Here is an 18,883-nt window from a genome sequence, read left to right as displayed (position 1 = left end):
TGAGACCCTTATCGGTGAGTCATCATGCTTGGGGGATGATTGCCAACAGATATCTTGGGGGGTAGAGATAAAGGAAGTTTCCAAAGGAATTTTTATATGTTATAGTAGACTTACAGGTTGGGGGGGGGCAGTTGTTGGGATAATGTTAAGCTAAGCCTTTTGCCCTTAGCAAAGTATTAGCATCAAGACAGCCGAGTTCCTAGAGGAATGTCACTCTGCCTGTTTTAAGGACTTGTCAGTGGGCTGTAAATAGTAAGGAAATTTAATTTTTCTTTTGTCTTTGCTTCTCACATCACATATGAAACACATCTCATAGAGATATTTAATAAGAGGCAGTATAGTGTTAAAAGCATTGAGCAGGTCTGCCTGGATTTGGATCCCGCTCTGCCACTTACCAGCTGCATGACCATAGGCAAGTTACTTTACGTAGTTTCCAACATCATGAGAGCTGTAATGTCATTTACGTGTAATCCAGTTATATCCATGTACTTTACAAGAAATGATGTCTGGCATGTGCTTAGTATTTGGTGAGTGCTAGCTCTCCATACGTAATAGAGAATGTATTGACCCTTTTTTTTTTTTTCAGTAAAAGGAAAATCAAGTTCTAAGCGGTAGAATCTAAATTCTGAGAATTTTCCATAGAGTTCTCAAGGGAACACTCAAAATCTTGCAGCTTTCCTTGACAATAATTTGAAGCTTAGGGGCTAAATGAGACGAAGAGATCATCTCTGTGGATGTGACCCCTGGGATGCAAAAGGCAAGTATTACTGAATTATTTGATGTCTGGATAGGAAAGGGAAATACATGTCTTCTAACTGAAAGAGGAAACTGTATGGATCTTGGCCTAAAATGGTTTATATGGCAAAAAAAGTTTAAGAGATTCTCACATGCACAATTAAACAATGGTTGTTTCAATTCAATTCAATTTAATTCAGTTCAATTCAGTACTTCCAGTACTTCTAGTACTGTGACAATAATTTGATTCAATAAAGAATGACTATGACATGTTGGTTACGGTATGACTGATTATCTCTTGTGAAAACCTATGCCTCTAGTCTGCTGGTGATTTTAAGCAGAAAAACAAAAACAACATCAACGATAAAAAAGGTGGTACCATTTGTTGAGTGTACTAACCACTGTGCTAAGCGTTTTACATACATTATCTTGATTCTTATTTAATTGAGGGAGGGATGATAATTTTTTTAATGTACTTTTTATGTACCAAGCACTAAGCTCAGTGTTTTACATACATTATCTTAATTCTTATTGAATTGAGGGAGGGGTGATAATTCCCATTTTACAGGTGAGAAAACAGAGACTTAAGTGCGGAGATGGGGTTCAAACTCAGATGACTCTGATTCCCTCTTTTCTCCCTTTCCCCCCCAGTAATCTGGTTACATTCTTCCTTTAAGACTTAGCTCATAGCACAGGCCCCCTTTAAGGCCTCTGCTGACTTTTTAGCCCACCCCCAAATCGCTGAACTTCTATTATGAGTTTTCAGTTTTCAGTGTTGGTTCCTTTTCTCCTGCTGGCTCAGAGAACTGTATGTCTTCCACTTGAGGGCAAGTTGGTTCTTCCTTTTCTTTTCCTCTAATAAAAATATACCGAGTCCCTATTGTGTCTAGATACCAAGGTTTTACAGTGGTGAGTAAAACAGTCATGTACTCTTACCTCATGGAACTTTCTAGTCTAATAAGACCAAAGCTTTCTTTAGTTCACAAAGAAGCATAAAGCATTCGAGCCAGACACTGTGTAAATTGCATTATGCCCGTGATTTTTATAAGCTTTTTTATTTAGGTAGATTAGGGATTTTTGTCTCTTTGCTTCATTTTTGTCTCTCTAGCACTTAGAACATAGTAGGTGCTCTATAAATATTTTATGAATGAGTGCATGATTGAATGAATGCAGATACAAAGATTAGATTTCTCCAGTTTCGTAGCCGGTTCGTTCATAGTAGGCACTCAACAAATGACAGACCGATTAGGTAGGCTATTTTACGGAAAGCTCACAAAGGCAGGTCAGCAATTGGAAGCTAAGGTAGGGGCGGGGCTGGTAAGAGCAGGAGGCGTGTCTGACCCGGGTTTGGCTCTTGGAGCATGCGCGGTCTTCACAGATGGTGACGGGCGAAAAATGCGCAGGGCGCGATTACGTAGACGCTGGTTCTGATTGGCTGCCGTTCGCGCGCGAGGGGTCGTGCCGACTCGTCGCCAAGTAAACAGGCTAGGTAGGGGCGGAGCCAGCGAGGCGCCGCGACCTGGTTGGCCAGGCGGGGGTTGGGGGTTTCGCGGATTGGTCCCGGCTGGGAGCTCAGCTGTGTGGAGCGCACCAGGACCCGGAGCCGGCGGCCTGAGGGATGGACGAAACGAGCCCACTGGTGTCCCCCGAGCGGGCCCAACCCCCGGACTACACCTTCCCGTCCGGCTCGGGCGCTCACTTTCCGCAGGTGCCGGGGGGCGCGGTCCGAGTGGCGGCGGCGGCCGGCCCGGCCCCCTCTCCACCGGGCTCGCCAGGCCACGATCGGGAGCGGCAACCACTGCTGGATCGGGCTCGGGGCGCGGCGGCCCAAGGCCAGACCCAAACCGTGGCGGCGCAGGCCCAAGCCCTGGCCGCCCAGGCGGCGGCGGCGGCCCACGCCGCGCAGGCCCACCGCGAGCGGAACGAGTTCCCGGAGGACCCCGAGTTCGAGGCGGTGGTGCGGCAGGCCGAGCTGGCCATCGAACGCTGCATCTTCCCCGAGCGCATCTACCAGGGCTCCAGCGGAAGCTACTTCGTCAAGGACCCTCAGGGGGTGAGAGCGGGGTGGGGGCCGCCGCCGCCGCCGCCTTCGGGGAGGGTGGGCCTGTCCGGGGGAGTTAGCCGCTTCGCACAGCCAGAGGGAGAAGGGGGGTTGAAAGGCTTCAAAAGGGAGAAACTTCGCAGTGCAGAGCCCCTTGGCAAGATTTTGGAATGCCCCTGAGGACTGGAGATGGAGAAGCTCTGCGGACTGAAGAAATAAATCAGAACCTATTTGGTGGGGGAGGAGTGAGCGGAGAATGAAAAGAGGAAATTGACCAGATACAGGAGAGGGGCCCAGCGGTGTGGTGGGGCAATCGGCCTGTCGACAGAGACGCGCGGGGAGATGCTGCTTTCTAGTAGGTTCCTTAGCTTTAAACTACGGAGACTGCTATTCGGCCATTGTCCTACAGATTTGAGCTTTGGGCCCATTTCCTCTTTTTGGACCGAACCAGCGTTGTCGCTGTTCACCGAGGAGGACGGGTGATCCATCAAGGGCTCTGAGGGTTCAGTTCCAGCCTTCTGTGTTGTGGGGATGTCTACCACCGTCCCAGGTCTCCTACTGGCAGACGTCAGTGATGGAGTGGGTGGACTTAAACCAGTTTCATCTGTCCTGGTTATTGCTCACTTCTGGGAAATTGTTCAAATTCTTTTTTATGGTTCCTCAGTAAAGAATGCGGAGTTTTAGAAACACAGGACTGCCTGCTGCATTTTACTTTCATTTCTCTCCCAGGACTATCAGCAGTTTGCGTTTTGGCTAAGGCAAAGTGTTTGCTGACCTTTATTTTGTCCGTTGCATGTGTATAAAGGGGGATGGGGATGAAATGGGTTGGCATGGGACCTGGGGTGATCAGGGCATCTGAGAGGTGACTTTATTTTTTTGATAGCTGCAGAAGAATTTAAGGCATTTATATCAAGCCAGAGGTATCATTGGAATATCAGTGGGTCAAAGCATATTAACTTTTCCCTGTCAGAGTTCTCAGATGGGCCAGAATGGCTTATTGGAAAAATACACTATTGTTATACTTATTAAAATAATGGTTGTCAAATCTCCCTCAAATTTTCACTTTGTCTCTCCCGGGTGAACTAACTCTTCGGATGGGTGGTGTGCTGTTCTTGTAGGAGTGCCGAGTGGCCAGGGTGGATTCTGACTTGTAGCCCTTGGTTAGTTTCATTGAATGATCTGGTCATTCTCCTGGATGCTGATGTCCCTGAATTATCAAAGAAACAGAAAGCAGTTCTGCCATCAATGCAGTTAACTTTATAAACTGAGTTGGGGAAGTTGGGGAAAACTTTGAGAATAGTAGGTCTTTCCAGGTCCCTCAAGTAAGGGAACAGTGAGTTAAATTGAAAGGTCAAAGGGGAACATTACTTCTAGAAGAAAAGAACAGTGGGTATCCTGAGGTCTAAATGTTAGCAAGATACTTTCATTTTTTATGTAAGTGGTTTTTATTTATTTTTTATTTTTTATTTTTTTAGCTTGTTGGCTGATGTAAGAAGGGGCTAATTATCTTTGATAGGTATAGGAACAGGAGGAAGGTTTTTATTTTTCTTTCATGACACTGTTACAGCTATGTTGGAAGTATGTCAGGTCAGCTGAGAAGTGAGAGTAATAAGATCTTCCACTTTTGCCTGGCAGGTAAAGTACTACCACCTCTGTGCACAGGCTACTTGGAACGACAGACTATGGGTATGTTTCTTGGTGATTTGCAGGATCCCGGGGTCTAAAATTTCCTGGCCACTGCCCTTTCTTAGAGAAGTCAAAACACATATGCCCTGACAAAACTTATTAATAAAACCATCTTGCTCCCACTGAGGAAAATGTGGTTCAGAGCAGAGGACCACTTCCTAAATGCTGTGGTGGGTTATAATGAACCACAGGCTCACTGTAGTTGGTCCTGTCATCTTTTGGCCCTGTTCCAAATGTGTTTGTTTATTTTATTTAACAAATATATAGATAGTACTTACTATATGCTAGGTACTGTTTTAAGTGCTTTACAAATAGTAATTCACTTAGCACTTATAACATCCTTGGAGGTAGGTACTATTATTATCCCCACAGATGATGATATCAAGGCACACAGTATAACTAATTTGCTTAGGGTCTTAACAGCTAGTAAGTAGGAGGCAGGATTCAGACCCAGGCCAGCTGGCTCCAGAATTCATGCTCCTGACCACTATGCAGTGCTGCCTCAAAGTTTGTCATTTGAATTTCTGCTTTCTCTTTTCATCTGCCCTATTGCTTAGGGTTAAATTTGGCTATGTGTGGCAGAAAATTTAAAACAATAATGACTTGAATAAAAGTACATTTAACTCTCATAGAAGAAATCTGTAGGCTTCCCAGGGCTGGCATGGCAATATGAACAATGTGCATCCTTCCGTCCAGCTGATGAGCCATCCCTAGCACGAGGCTGCCACATCATGATCCAAGATGGCTACTCAGACTGCAGACATCTTGTCTGTTTTTCAGCCAGTTGGAAAAAGGAAAGGAGAGAGAGAGTATACCCTCTTCCTTTAAGACATTTCCTAGAAGTTACACCAGACTCTTTCTATATTCCATTGTCCAGAACTTAACTGCAGTAGTGGTTGGGAACTGTAGTCTTTATTTTGCCCCACTAAAAATGCAGAGTCCCGTGTCCAAGGAAGAAGAGGGAACAGAGATTGAGGGAACCAGCAGTTTCTGCCAGAGCTGCTTTTGGAGCTAGAGAGGCTAGAAGGTTCTTGAAGATAATAGCCCTGATTTCATTTCCCAATTTAGGATGGTTTCTCCCTCAGGGCCAGCAAGTGGGGACCTAGAGAACAGTAAGATGGAAAATGCTAGATCAGAAGGCATGGTAGAGAGTGCTCATATTACCCTCCTCACTTGGATTCTTGTGCTTTCTGGTCTTGTGCTCAATCACCTATGAAAATATTTTTTTGAGCATTTTCTGTTTTGTGAGGCTAGTAATACTATATGTTCATATTGCCAAGAATCATAGAATAGCATGTGATTCGTTCGTTCATTAAGATTAAATGGGATATCACACATGAAAGCCCCTGGCATGGTTGCTGGTGCTTAGCAGGAGCACAGAGTATTTGGTTTTTGTTAAATTAATGGCCGCTGACCTCTGGATTAGGCTTTCTTGGATACATGGCATTGAATAAAGCAAAAGTGGTATAATTTTGAGGTGATGATTTTATGACCACCGAGAATAGTAATTTATTAGATAATGCTAATTGGTATTTGCTTCACGATTTTACAGATGCTGCTCACATGTTCTAGGAACTAGGCCTTATATCAGTAATTTGCAGTCTTTTAAAAGTACTTATCCATCAAGAGCTTGTCATGAGAGTGGTACAGGGTTTTGTTTTTTTCATTTTTCAAATATAAAATTATGTCATAATACTGACTCTGTTTCTTCCAACTACCTGTGCCCTCCAGAGAACTTTTGATGTCCTTAAACGTGGTTGAGAGCAACACGGATAGCCCAATAAAGAATAAAGATCTCCAACAGAATAATTTTTTAAAATTCTTATTTATTTATTTGAGAGAGAGAGAGTGAGAGAGAGCACGTGCAAGCACAGAGGGAGAGGGAGAAGCAGAAGCAGACTCACTGCTGAGCAGAGAGCCAGACTTGGGGCTCTATCCCAGGACCCTGAGATCATGACCTGAGCCGAAGGCAGATGCTTAACTGACTGAGCCACCAGGTGCCCCCAGAAAAACTTTTTTTTTTTTACTAAAATGTTAAGCGGTAGTCAAGTTTGTATGTCATATTTAGATGTAGTTCTTGAGGTTTTTAAGCATCATTACTGTCTATTATAGGAACCTGTCCCAGGCCACCAGTTGTAATGGATGACACAGATTGGGTCAGTGGCAGTGGATAGGAAACAGGCTAAATCTCTTCTATTGCATTCTGTTTGGACCCCATCTTCTTTCAGGGTCTCATATATTTGGAGTAGCCCATCCCTCTCTTTTCTGAGAGTTAACATGTAAATAAGGCTTCTCTGCCTAAATAGGAGTGCTGTTGCTATCCAACTGCTAATACAGAATAGGGCAGTTCTCAGAGCGAGGCCGAAGGACCTGTAGGAATCCTTCTAGGGGGGGTGTAGAGGTCAAAATTATTTTAAGACTGTTTGCCATTTTCATTCTCACTTCCTTATGAGTGCACAGTGGAGATTTGTAGGGGCCCCATGATGTGTGATATTGAAACAGATTGAATGTTAAGGAAGATGTGAAAATACAGTTGGCTTTTATTAAGCCAGACACTAGAGAGATTTGCAAAAATGTAAAAATGCCTGCCTTTTCACTAAAAATTGTTTTTGAAAATAGTTATTTTTCATAAAAACGTACTACCTATACTAACATGTAATAGATTTATTCTTATTAAGTGAATTAACAGTCTTAACATTTCAGTTTTAATTTGTAATACAGCAAATGTAGGTCTTACCCACATAAACAAAAGTTTTGGGGGTCTTTAATAATTAAGAGTTTAAAGGGATCTTCAGACCAAAATGTTGGAGAATCATCAGCTTCACGTTTACCAAATTAAAATTTGTGCGATATGAGCGATGTGCTTGAACTATCTTCAATGTCAACGTCGTGTAATACCCTCCTCCTCGGGGCTGCTGGATAGATAGAGAAAACCCTCTGCGTTCCAGGTCCCAGTATTTGGTTGTGGGTTCTGACCCCAGCCAGTGAGTGGCCTCTGGATTCCTGTGCAGTTCCCTTGGGATCCCCAGCTTCGTTGCTGCTGCTGCTTAAGCTCCCTGTACCTCAGCCCCTTCATTAAAGGAGGTTAGTCAGTGGGTGGTAAGGAAAGGTATTTGAAAAATATTGGCCTCAAACCGAAGCTTACTCCTAACTAAATGTAAGAAAGGAATTGAAAGTATAGTAAAGAAGAGAGAGAGGAGAGTGAGGAAAAATTAGGCAGCAGACATTTTCTTTCTCAGCCAAATAATGGTGGGTGCCTTTCTGATTTGAGTGGTTCTAGAGTTTGTTTTCTGTGGAGAAGGAGAGTTTTCTTGAGTATTCAAGAACACAGCTGAAAATGGGAAGTTCACATTAGCTTTGGAAATGAGGCCTGAGGCTGTGTCATGTACCATCCAGCAAACCTGCAGTGCTCACACACAGTCTTACACAAATGACGTACTGAGCACATGTTAGCAGAACTGAATTGAACTGAGGCCATGCTTAGTCCTAAAGGGCACTTGTCTCCCTTTCTGCCTAATATCTTTCTGTTCCTCCATCCCTCTCACCCTGCTGTCCCTCCATTTGTCCAGTCCAAATGTTATTTAATGAATCCTGTGTAATACTGAGGTAGTGATGGTCATTAATGCTTTCACAGTCCTCAAGATGCTTTCTGATTCTCCTGTCGGAAGGAAATGGAGAAGTTTGAGAGGTGAGTCTGTAAAATGAGGCTTTGGCTGCGATCTCGGCCTTCAGGTTCTGCTTTCTTTAATGGAGGTTTTTAACCCTCAGTCCTGGTATTTTTCAGCCTCGCTAATAAGATTGTCTTGGTCTTCTGCTGGGACCAGCTTGCCGAACTCCGCATTGTGCCGCCATTGAACTGACTGTTGAGTTGTGGGATGTGCAGTTCCAGAGAGTTACCATGGACTCGTTGGTCATTGTCTGAGTGACAGGAGCCCCTTGCTACTACTGCTGTGTGGTTTGGAGCCCAGGGTGGGGGGAGGGGGGCAGAGACAGGAAGATTGATAACTTAGGCCTTTTGCTAGCCATTTTGGGTAAAAAAGGTAATTCTGAAGACCCAGGATATGAATTTATGCATTTGACTTTTCCCAGTGAATCAGTAAGATTGTGTTGAAGAATAAATTGATTCCTTTGCAGGGAGGAGAATTCTGTATTTTTCTTGTCCTCTCAAATTCTTGCAAGGCTTCTTGAAAGAACTAGCCTCAAGATGGACCAAGTATTATTGGAGACCTGCATCTAGCCAGTTCCTAATATGAGTACATACTTAATGCAGGCAGATGGGCATACGTTTTCTGCTGTGACCTGCCTGTCAGGAAGTGACACCCACAGGAAAATGTCTTATGACCCAGACTAGCTTGAGTTGGCTGGGGAGTGAGAGAGAGGGAGAGTCATATGATACAAAGATGAATCACTTGAATAGCATATTTACTTTTCTTCCTTTGAAAGTACCAGTTTGGGGCTAGAGGGAATGAGACAAAGGTGAAATAACCGTGAAGGGCTGCCTGGCCTGGGGAGGAAGACTCCAGAAGGGAGGCCCATTGTCTTGGGGTTGCGGCAGCATCCCGTATTTGTAAGGACCTCCGAGGATTAAGTTCTCACCTGCAAAGAAGATGGATTTTAATCTTTGTGGCCCCCTCATGTCCTAATCTCTTACCTGTCTTACTTAAAAGAACCCCATTCTAATCAGGTGGCAGATTCTTTTTCCTGCTGTGAGTTTTCCCTTCCATTGCTTTCTTAATTTGTCATTCCTAAACTTTTCATTTTAAGGTTTTGTTAACACCCAGGGAGTGGGGTAGTAAGGCTGGTCGAGGAAATCAAGCCATGATGGAGTTTTCTTAACCTCATTCTGTAATACTGTGCTAATTTCCTTTCAGTTGGTACTTTTTTGAGCCTTTACCTAATTGATGCAGAGCAACAGTTTGTGTGAATTTACTTTGGAAGTTGGGGTTTGATGGTCTTAGAGTCTGTTTTACCATGTATACTAGATGTGGCATCTTCTTTGGCCACAGTCCTTTCTGGTAGTGGGTTTCTTAGCTGCACACATGAGCTGTGTCTTCCCCTTACAAGCTGGGGAGAAGCCAATGTCTGTCTTTAGGGATTGTCTGCCTGTGCCTTCTCATTTCTTTCTAGAGTCCTGCTGACCTGGTGTGTGACCTACTTTAATCGATTTGCCTTTAATATCCTACTTTTCTTTTCTCTGTGTAGAAGATCATTGCTGTCTTCAAACCCAAGAACGAAGAGCCATATGGGCACCTTAATCCTAAGTGGACCAAGTGGCTGCAGAAACTATGCTGTCCCTGCTGCTTTGGCCGTGACTGCCTTGTCCTCAACCAGGGCTATCTCTCAGAGGCAGGGGCCAGTCTGGTGGACCAAAAACTGGAACTCAACATTGTACCCCGTACAAAGGTCAGTGACCTGTCTCCAGGGAGCCTTACTGCCTATCCAGAGTTTTCCTGTGTTAATGGAGCCATTAGGGCCAAGGACGGCTATGTGTGCCCTGAATCTAGGGTTCTTGGCCTTTCTGGGGGGAAGGTGGTAGGTTTAGGCTCACGATTTGATCATCTGATGGAAGCTATCCTGAGAAGGATACACATACAATTTTTGCATACAATTTCAGGAAATTCACTGACCCTCTGATGCACTTTTACGGGTTTCCTGGGTCTTTTAATCCCAGTTAATCGCAAGCTGGTTAGAAACCTAGCTACTTTTGTAGCTCATTCTCTTAGATTTCCGAGCTATTCTGTGATATAGATACGTTCTAAAAGGGACTAGCTGGTGTTAGCTAGTCACTTACGTAACGTCTGGCAAGGAGGAGTCTAGGATGGGCTGGCGGTTAGAGTAAAGGTCTGGCTTGAACCCGTACGGGGAATGGACACGGCATGCTCATCCATCTTTGTGCTATGGAAAACTGGTACTTATCTGAACATAACAAAGTCGGGGTCCCAGATCCAGGCAAATCCACACTTAGAATGAATTTGCACACACCTTATATGTGTGGTAGACTTAGCTTAGGTTCTAAGCCCTTCCACCGCCCCGCCCCCCCCAAGTATGCTGAAATACGGAATTGATTGCATACATTTTCAGGAAGTTTACTGATGCCAGGTGAAGAGCCCCTGCACTACAGGGTGTCCATGAAACTTTCCAGGGGTTGTGAGGGGAAGGAGTGCCTGCTGGTCAACATATGAACATTCAAGGACACATTATCACCCATTTAGTATGTGTGGCTGCCTGAGGTTTCCTAAGAACTTAAGGCGGAACTCTGATCTGATGCCTTACGGCTGCAGGGGTATCTTTGTAGCTGTGGGCATTAATCCTCTGAGAACCTGATGAAAACTATAGATCTTGTTCCCAGAAAAATTCATATATTTGCGGTTGTTTTTTGCATATAATTTCACAGGGATGGTTCATGGACCAGTTGGAGTCCATTCATTGACCTCGTAGGGACCATACCAATCAACTAAAGACCACTGCTTGAGGTTTTCTTTTTTCTTTTTTTTTTTTTTTAAGATTTTATTTATTTATTTGACAGAGATAGAGACAGCCAGCGAGAGAGGGAACACAAGCAGGGGGAGTGGGAGAGGAAGAAGCAGGCTCCCAGCGGAGAAGCCTGATGTGGGGCTTGATCCCATAACATCCCATAACACCGGGATCACGCCCTGAACCGAAGGCAGGCGCTTAACCGCTGTGCCACCCAGGTGCCCCTGAGGTTTTCTTTTCAGGTGTAGATAGTAGACTCTGTGGGCAAAGAGACTGATCAGACAGGAGCCTCCCTTCAAACCTATTTTTTCTGTTTTCTCAGGGGGTTTTAGAAGAAATTGTGATTGTTGTGGTTTAACAACAATCTGTCTGCTCCTTTGCCGCCAAACTCCACAAACAATAAGCCAACTGGTTTGTAAGTTTGTGGAAGTCAGGGACCATTTCTTGAAATTTCCTCTTATTCTCAGCACCTAGCAAAGTACTGTGGTTTTTTTGTTGGTTTGTTTTTGTTTTTGTTTTTGTTTTGAGAGAGAGTGTACCTGAGCCAGGGGGTGTTGGGGTGGGGAGGCAGGAGAACAGAGGGAGAGGGAGAGAAAGAGAATCTCAAGCAGGCTCCATGCTCAACATAATCCCATGACCCTGAGATCATGACCTGAGCCAAAATCAAGGTTGGACACTTAACCGACTGAACCACCCAGGCGCCCCAAGCAAAGTACTGTTTTTATAGTAAGTATTCCGTAAGTGCCGGCTGAATCAGTGAGTGAGTATCAAACCATGAGGGAGAATCCTAGAGATCCCCCAACTCAGATCTATGGGGAGAGTGTTCACTTATAGCTCTCACTGACGTCTGATTCATTCCCTGGCCTTGTACAGCTCATTCCTTCCCTTTATGCTTTACTTCTGTCGGTACACAGAGTTAAATAGCACACTTTGAACATCCTGTGTGATAATTAATGCTTCAAAGATCTCCTGCCTAACCTGAATGCCTCCTTCTAGGCCCCTCCTAGACTCTAAACATTCTTTTAAATACTCCTTGCTCATCACTGTAATTCCCCTTCTTTACTAAGTAAATAGCAGTCCGCACCTGGCCTTGTGCCTGTTCTGCCTGTGCTTCTGGAGTGTAGTGCCTCCGAATCAGGGCTTGAGTCCAAATTCTGGCTCTGCAGCTCTTTATTGGGTGACCCTTGACAAGTCATTTAAGATACCCCCACACGCTTTGCCTGCTCAGTTTCCTCATTATAAAAATAGGGATATAAATAGTTACTATCTTATGGGGCGGCTATTAAGATTACACAGGATAATCCATGTAAAACACGTAGCCCAGTGCCTTTGCGCAATGTAAATACCCCCTATGTCAGTTCTAATCATTATAGAATGTCACCCTCCAAGATCCTGTTCTTCCCCATCTCTGGTCTTCCTCTTTCCCTGTTAGAGAATCTTAATGTGGCTTGAGGATCTTTTACATCAAAAAGTCAGTGACAGCAAAATACTTGTCTTCCGTGAGACTGAGATGAGACAGAGCTTTTCAAGTTTAGCCTACAGCTGTTGGAGAATAGTGAGAGGAGGTCTCTCCCCGCCCAGCCTCACCACCCTTGTGACAGGATTCTATCCAGTTGATGAGAGCATCTGTCACTATGGGAACAGAGCTCATGTTATGACGGAGCTTCAAATAGTAAGGCTCCAGGTCTCACTCGATAGCTTGTTTCTGCTCTCTGTTACTGTGAGGTTTCGGGTTACAATAGTTTCATTAGTCATAGAGAAAAAAGTGGGTTGTTACAGAGAGCGATCGAAAATAAATCTGATTCGGGGGGAAAGGGTGGTTTGCTGCTTGAGAGAATGAGGGTTTTCACTGTGGAAACAGGCAGGGTATTCTTGGGAAAGCCTTTTTCTCCTGAATTCCTGTGTGTGTGTTTCCTGCGCAGAGTGCCAACCTACTGTACCTTGCGCAGCCGTTGTAGATACTCGGGGTAACTCTGGACGGACAGATGAATGGATAGGAGGGAGGGAATGATTTTGACCCTCTCTAAGATTCATAGGCACAGTAATTAGTTATTTGTAATAAATTTTGCAAGGCTTAGAAAAGAAAGAATTTTCTTCTAAATTTGATTTTAGTTATTGATATGCTGAGACTCATTTGTTGCTATTTCTGGAAGAAGCTTGTAACTCATTCATGCATTCACTCAATAAATATTTAATGAGCATGTGCCAGGCACTGTGCTAGGTACTGAGGATGCTAATATGACTAAAATAAGACATTCTCTTTTTCCCCAGATCTCTTTAGTCTTAAGAGAGAGGTTAGATGTACGAATGGATAATCACAGGATGGTGTGATAAAGGTGATAATGGACATACATATGGATTACAGTGATATTACCACAATTTGACAATCAAGTGTAATATTTTTTTTTAAGAGGGAGGGGGTGGGACAGAGGGAGAGAGAGAATCTTAATCAGCCTCCATGCCCAGTGCCTGCCGTGGGACTCCATCATGAACTGAGATCCCGACCTGAGCCGATATCAAGAATTGGACGCTTAACCAACTGAGCCACCCAGGCACCCCAATTGAGTGTAATATTGATGGCCCATTAAAAAATGTGTTTTGGGGGGCGTCTGGGTGGCTCAGTCATTAAGCGGCTGCCTTCGGCTTCGGATCCCAGGGTCCTAAGAGTGAGCCCTGCATCGTGCTCCCTGCTCTACTGGGAGCCTGCTTCTTCCTCTCCCACTCCCCCTGCTTGTGTTCCTTCTCTCGCTGGCTGGCTGTCTCTCTGTCAAATTAATAAATAAATAAAATCTTGGGGCGCCTGGGTGGCACAGTGGTTAAGCGTCTGCCTTCGGCTCAGGGCGTGATCCCGGCGTTATGGGATCGAGCCCCACATCAGGCTCCTCCGCTGGGAGCCTGCTTCTTCCTCTCCCACTCCCCCTGCTTGTGTTCCCTCTCTCGCTGGCTGTCTATCTCTGTCAAATAAATAAAATCTTAAAAAAAATAAAATAAATTTTAAAAATTTTAAAAAATTAAAAAAAAAATAAATAAAATCTTTTTTAAAAAATGTGTTTTTGAAGGGCACTTGCGTGGCTCGGTTAAGCATCTGCCTTTGGCTCTCAGGTCATGATCCTGGAGTCCCGGCAGGGAGCTGGGAGCCTGTTTCCTGCTTCTCCTGGTTCTCCCTCTCCCTCCGCCCCTCCACTCTGCTCATGCTCTTTCTCTCTCTCTCAAAGAAATAAATAAAATCTTTAAAAAAATGTTTTTTGAATAGGTAATGCGTGCATCTACTGTAGAGATCAGAAGGCACAGTAGGGTAAGCAGAGAAGAGCAGTTCAGCCTTTCTCCCACCTCTACCTTCCGGCCGCTCCATTTCCTTCCTCAGAGGCAGCTGCTAGTACTAGTTTCTTGTGTAATATTCTGGATGTAGTCTGCGTAGATGTGCGTCTATATATAGCAATTCACTAAAGATTAAAACCCATTTTCATGTTTATTTTTTAATGTTTAATGTTTATTTTTTAAATGTGAATAAATTGTACATAGTACATAATTCAAAAGAAATAAAAGGATATAGAGTAAATTGCAATTAGTTTTTATCTGGATCCATGTAGTGACAAGAGATCTAAGATCCTTCCATGATGTGGTTTTGCCATCTCAGAGCTTTTCATTTCCAGCTGCACAGATTGGGGAGTGTGAACTAAGGATCATGGGAGATTTTAGGGGCCAGGCCCGGAAGTGATATATATACATCACTTTGTCAACATTCCACTGGCCTGAACTACTCATATTAGAAAGGCTGAGAAATGCATTCTTTCTGCATCCCCTGGAAGAGGAAGAGTATCAGTGGGCATCCAGCTATTCTCTGCCATAGGTATATATTCGACTGTAACGAAGGTGTCTGTTCTCTTTCCACTGCAGGTAGTATACCTGGCCAGTGATACCTTCAACTATAGTGCCATTGACCGAGTGAAGTCCAGGGGCAAGCGGCTTGCTCTAGAAAAAGTGCCAAAAGTTGGGCAGCGGTTTAATCGCATCGGGCTACCGCCAAAGGTATGCACTGCGCCTGTGTGACTTAGTAAAGGTGATGATGTATGGTGGCGTAACCATCCAAGTGGTGAAACAGGGCACCTAGAGACTTGCATATGGACATGTAAGTAGCCTGCCCTGAGGCTCCTGTCTTCCTCATTTCTGAGGGCCTAAGGTTTGGGGAATAGTTCTCTGGAGAACAGAGCTTTCTCTGTTGGGCAATCACTCTCATGACCTTCTTCTGATATGAGCTCCACAGGGCATTATGGGCCACCCGGCTTACTCCTGGGCTCTCTGGACTTGAGCTGTAGGGAAATACCTTTACTCCTCTTTGGCCGCAGGTTGGTTCATTCCAGCTCTTTGTTGAAGGCTACAAAGATGCAGACTACTGGCTACGGCGTTTCGAAGCGGAACCTCTCCCAGAGAACACTAACCGGCAGCTACTGCTGCAGTTTGAGCGGCTGGTGGTGCTGGACTACATCATCCGCAACACCGGTGAGCAGCTGTGGGCAGCCCGGGGCCTGCGCTAGACCACCGCGAGGCGCACGGGGGCCTGGGGGCTTGCCGAGCTCCGTCCCGGAGTGCCTTCTCGGCATGAAGGTTTCCTAAGTCAGAAGGGCCCCGAAAATACTTTTCCAAGACAAGCTTTGTTTAGGCACGTCATGTGTGGTTATCAGAGGTAGGGAGTCTTGGAGCCAGTAGTTACTAATGTTTTATTTTAGCCTCTTTTCCGGTCCCAGATGGAAGACACATTGGCTCTTACAAAGCACATCAAGACTACTTTTGTCCTTGATCCCTAGTCACTCATAGCAGCAAGACCTATCACAGGACAGTTTGTCTTTAAGTACCTCGTATTAGTGGACTCATACAGTATTTGTCACTTTGTGGCTGGCTTATTTCACTTAGCATATGCCCCTAAGCTTCATTCATATTGCAGCATGTATCAGAATTTCTTTCCTTTTTAAGGCTGGATATACATTGTATGTATATACTGTATTTTGCTTATCCCTCCGTCGATGGACACTTAGGTTGCTTCCCAACCCAAGCTCTTATGAGTAATGCTGCTATGAACATGGGTGTACAAATATCTTTGAGACATTACTTTCATTTCTTTTGAGTATGTACCCAGAAGTGGAATTACTGGATAATATGGTAGTTCTGTTTAAGTTTTTTTTAATCGAAATGTGGTTGACCTATGTTTAATTTTTTGAGGAACTGCCATCCTTTTTTCCACAGTGTCTGCACCATTTTACATTCCCACTAATGGTGCACAGGGGTTCCAGTGTCTCCACCTTTTCATCATCACTTGTTATTTTCTGGGTTTTGTTTTGTTTTGTTTTTCATTCATAGCCATCCCTATAGGTATAATGTCTCTCATTGTAGTTTTGCGTTTCCCTAATGACTAGTGATGTTGCGAACATCTTTTCATGTACTTTTTGGCCATTTGTGTATCTTTGGAGAAATGTCTGTTCAATTCGTTTTCCCATCTTTGAATCAGGTTGTTTTGTTGTTGAGTTGTAGGAGTTTTTTATATATTCTGGGTATTAATTCCTTATCAAATACATGATTTGTATTTCCTCCCATTCCGTGGGGTGCCTTTTTATTCTGTTGATAGTATCTTTTGATGCAATTAATTTTAAAATTTTCATGAAGTCCAGTTTGCCTATTTTTTTATTTATTGTCCATGCCTTTGGTGTCATATGTAAGAGATTATTGCCAAATTTCATGCCATGAAGCTTTTGCCCTATGTTTTTGTCTTAAGAATTTTATAATTTTGGGTCTTAGATTTAGGTCATGGATCCATTTTGAGTTAATTTTTGTATATGGTGTGAGGTAAGGGTCCCACTTCATTTTCTGTATGTGGATATCCAGTTTTCCCAGCACCATCTGTTGAAAGGACTATCTTTTCATCATTGAAGGGTCTTGTCACCCTTATCAAAAACTGATTGTATATGCAAAGGTTTATGTCTAGACTGTATGGTAGTTCATTCGTCTATATGTCTGTCTTTATGTCAGTACCACACTATTTTGATTTCTACAGCTTTGTATTACATTTTGTAATAAGCATAGTTTTTTGTTTGTTTGTTTGTTTTTTTAAGATTTTATTTATTTAGTTGACAGAGACAGCCAGCGAGAGAGGGAACACAAGCAGGGGGAGTGGGAAAGGAAGAAGCAGGCTCACAGGAGAGGAGCTTGATGCGGGGCTCGATCCCATAACGCCAGGATCACGCCCTGAGCCTAAGGCAGCCGCTGTAATAAGCATAGTTTTGTTTTGTTTGTTTGTTTGAGAGAGAAGGTACGCAAGCATGTGTGCACAAGTGGGGGAGGAGGGGCAGAGGGAGAGAGGGAATCCTGAGCAGGCTCCATGCCCAGCGCAGAGCCCGACACAGAGCTCAATCTTACAACTCCAAGATTACAACCTGAGCTGAAACCAAGAGTAGGACACCCAACAGACTGAGCCACCCAGGTGCCTCTATACTAAGCATAGTTTTATAGTAAGTTTGGAAATTCTGGAGGAAGTATGAGTCCCCCAGGTTTGTTCTTCTCTTTTTGGATTGTTTTGTGTATTTGGTATCCCTTGAGATTCCATATAAGTTTTAGGACGGGTTTTTCTATTTCTGCAAATAGTATCATTGGGATTTTGATAGGAATTGCATTAAATTTCTAGATAGCTTCAAGTAGTATTGACTTCTTAACCATATTGAGCCTTCCCGTCTATGAATGTGGGGTGTCTTTCCATTTATTTATGTCTTCTTTAATTTCTTTCAGCCATGTTTTGTAGTTTTTATTATACAAATCTTTCACCTCTTTGGTTAAATTAATTCCTAAGTATTTTATGCTTTTTGATGCTAAATGGAATTGTTTTCTTAATTTGCTTTTTGGATTGTTTGTTGTTAGTAAATAGAAACACAGATGGTTTTTGTGTGTTGACTTTGTACTCTGATACTTGGCTGAGTTTATTTATTAGTTCTGATATTTTTGTGTGTGGCACCTTTAGGGTTTTCTACATATAAAATCATATCATCTGCAAAGAGAGACAATTTTACCTCTTTCTTTCAAATTTGGATGCCTTTTATTTATTTTTCATGCATAATTGCTGTGCTCTTCCAGTACTATGTTGAATAGAAATGCTGAAAGCGGGCATCTTTGCCTTATTCTAGATCTTAGAGAAAAAGCTTTTGGTCTCTCACCATTGAGTATGATGTTTTTTGTGGGTTTTTCATGTATGACTTTTATTATGTTGACATGGGGCTTGATCTCATGACCCTGAGATCATGACTTGAGCTGAAATCAAGAGTTGGATGCTTAACCAATTGAGCCACCCAGGCGCCCCTGCATGGTGTAGTCTTTAGATTCTGTTTTCTAGGAATTTGGCCATTTCATCTAGGTTATCCAGTTTGTTGGCATACAATTGCCTATAGTACTCTCTTGTAATCCTTTTTATTTTTATTTTGGTAAAATTGGTAGTAATGTCCCTAGTTTAATTTCTGATTTTAGCAATTGCAGTCTTCTCTTTTTTTTCTTTTTTCTTTCTTTTTTTTTTTTTTAAAGATTTTATTTATTTATTCGACAGAGATAGAGACAGCCAGCGAGAGAGGGAACACAAGCAGGGGGAGTGGGAGAGGAAGAAGCAGGCTTATAGCGGAGGAGCCTGATGTGGGGCTCGATCCCATAACGCCGGGATCACGCCCTGAGCCAAAGGCAGATGCTTAACCGCTGTGCCACCCAGGCGCCCCTTCTCTTTTTTTTCTTAAACGAAGTAGCTAAATGGTTATCAGTTGTATTCATCCAGTGAGACAACTGTTATATTGTAGTTTTAGAGCATTTAGTTTATTTATAATGTACGTACAGAAATATTTGGATTTTCATCCACCATCTTATTATTTCCTTTCTATTTTGTGTGCCTTTGTTCCCCCCTCCCCTTCTTCCTATGATCTCTTT

The 18,883-nt window shown here is 43.5% G+C and overlaps 1 protein-coding gene across 1 annotated transcript in view; it reads left to right on the top strand.

Moving 5' to 3' along the window:
- The first annotated feature begins 2,084 nt into the window (after positions 1-2,084).
- The window catches only part of PI4K2A (phosphatidylinositol 4-kinase type 2 alpha), a 29,827-nt gene continuing 13,028 nt past the window's right edge, over positions 2,085-18,883 (top strand). The window contains exons 1-4 of the mRNA XM_045784842.2: positions 2,085-2,788; positions 9,665-9,865; positions 14,834-14,965; positions 15,283-15,436. Coding sequence (XP_045640798.1) covers positions 2,354-2,788; positions 9,665-9,865; positions 14,834-14,965; positions 15,283-15,436 — 922 coding nt within the window. The 5' untranslated portion in view covers positions 2,085-2,353. The remainder of the gene's footprint in view (positions 2,789-9,664; positions 9,866-14,833; positions 14,966-15,282; positions 15,437-18,883) is intronic.

The sequence above is a fragment of the Ursus americanus genome, chromosome 6 (assembly GCF_024610735.1).
Source record: "Ursus americanus isolate L20-20 chromosome 6, mUrsAme1.1.p, whole genome shotgun sequence".
Classification (NCBI taxonomy): Eukaryota; Metazoa; Chordata; class Mammalia; order Carnivora; family Ursidae; genus Ursus; species Ursus americanus.
The sequence above is the reverse complement of the archived record's forward strand: the minus strand, read 5'-3'. Positions and strand labels throughout refer to the sequence as shown.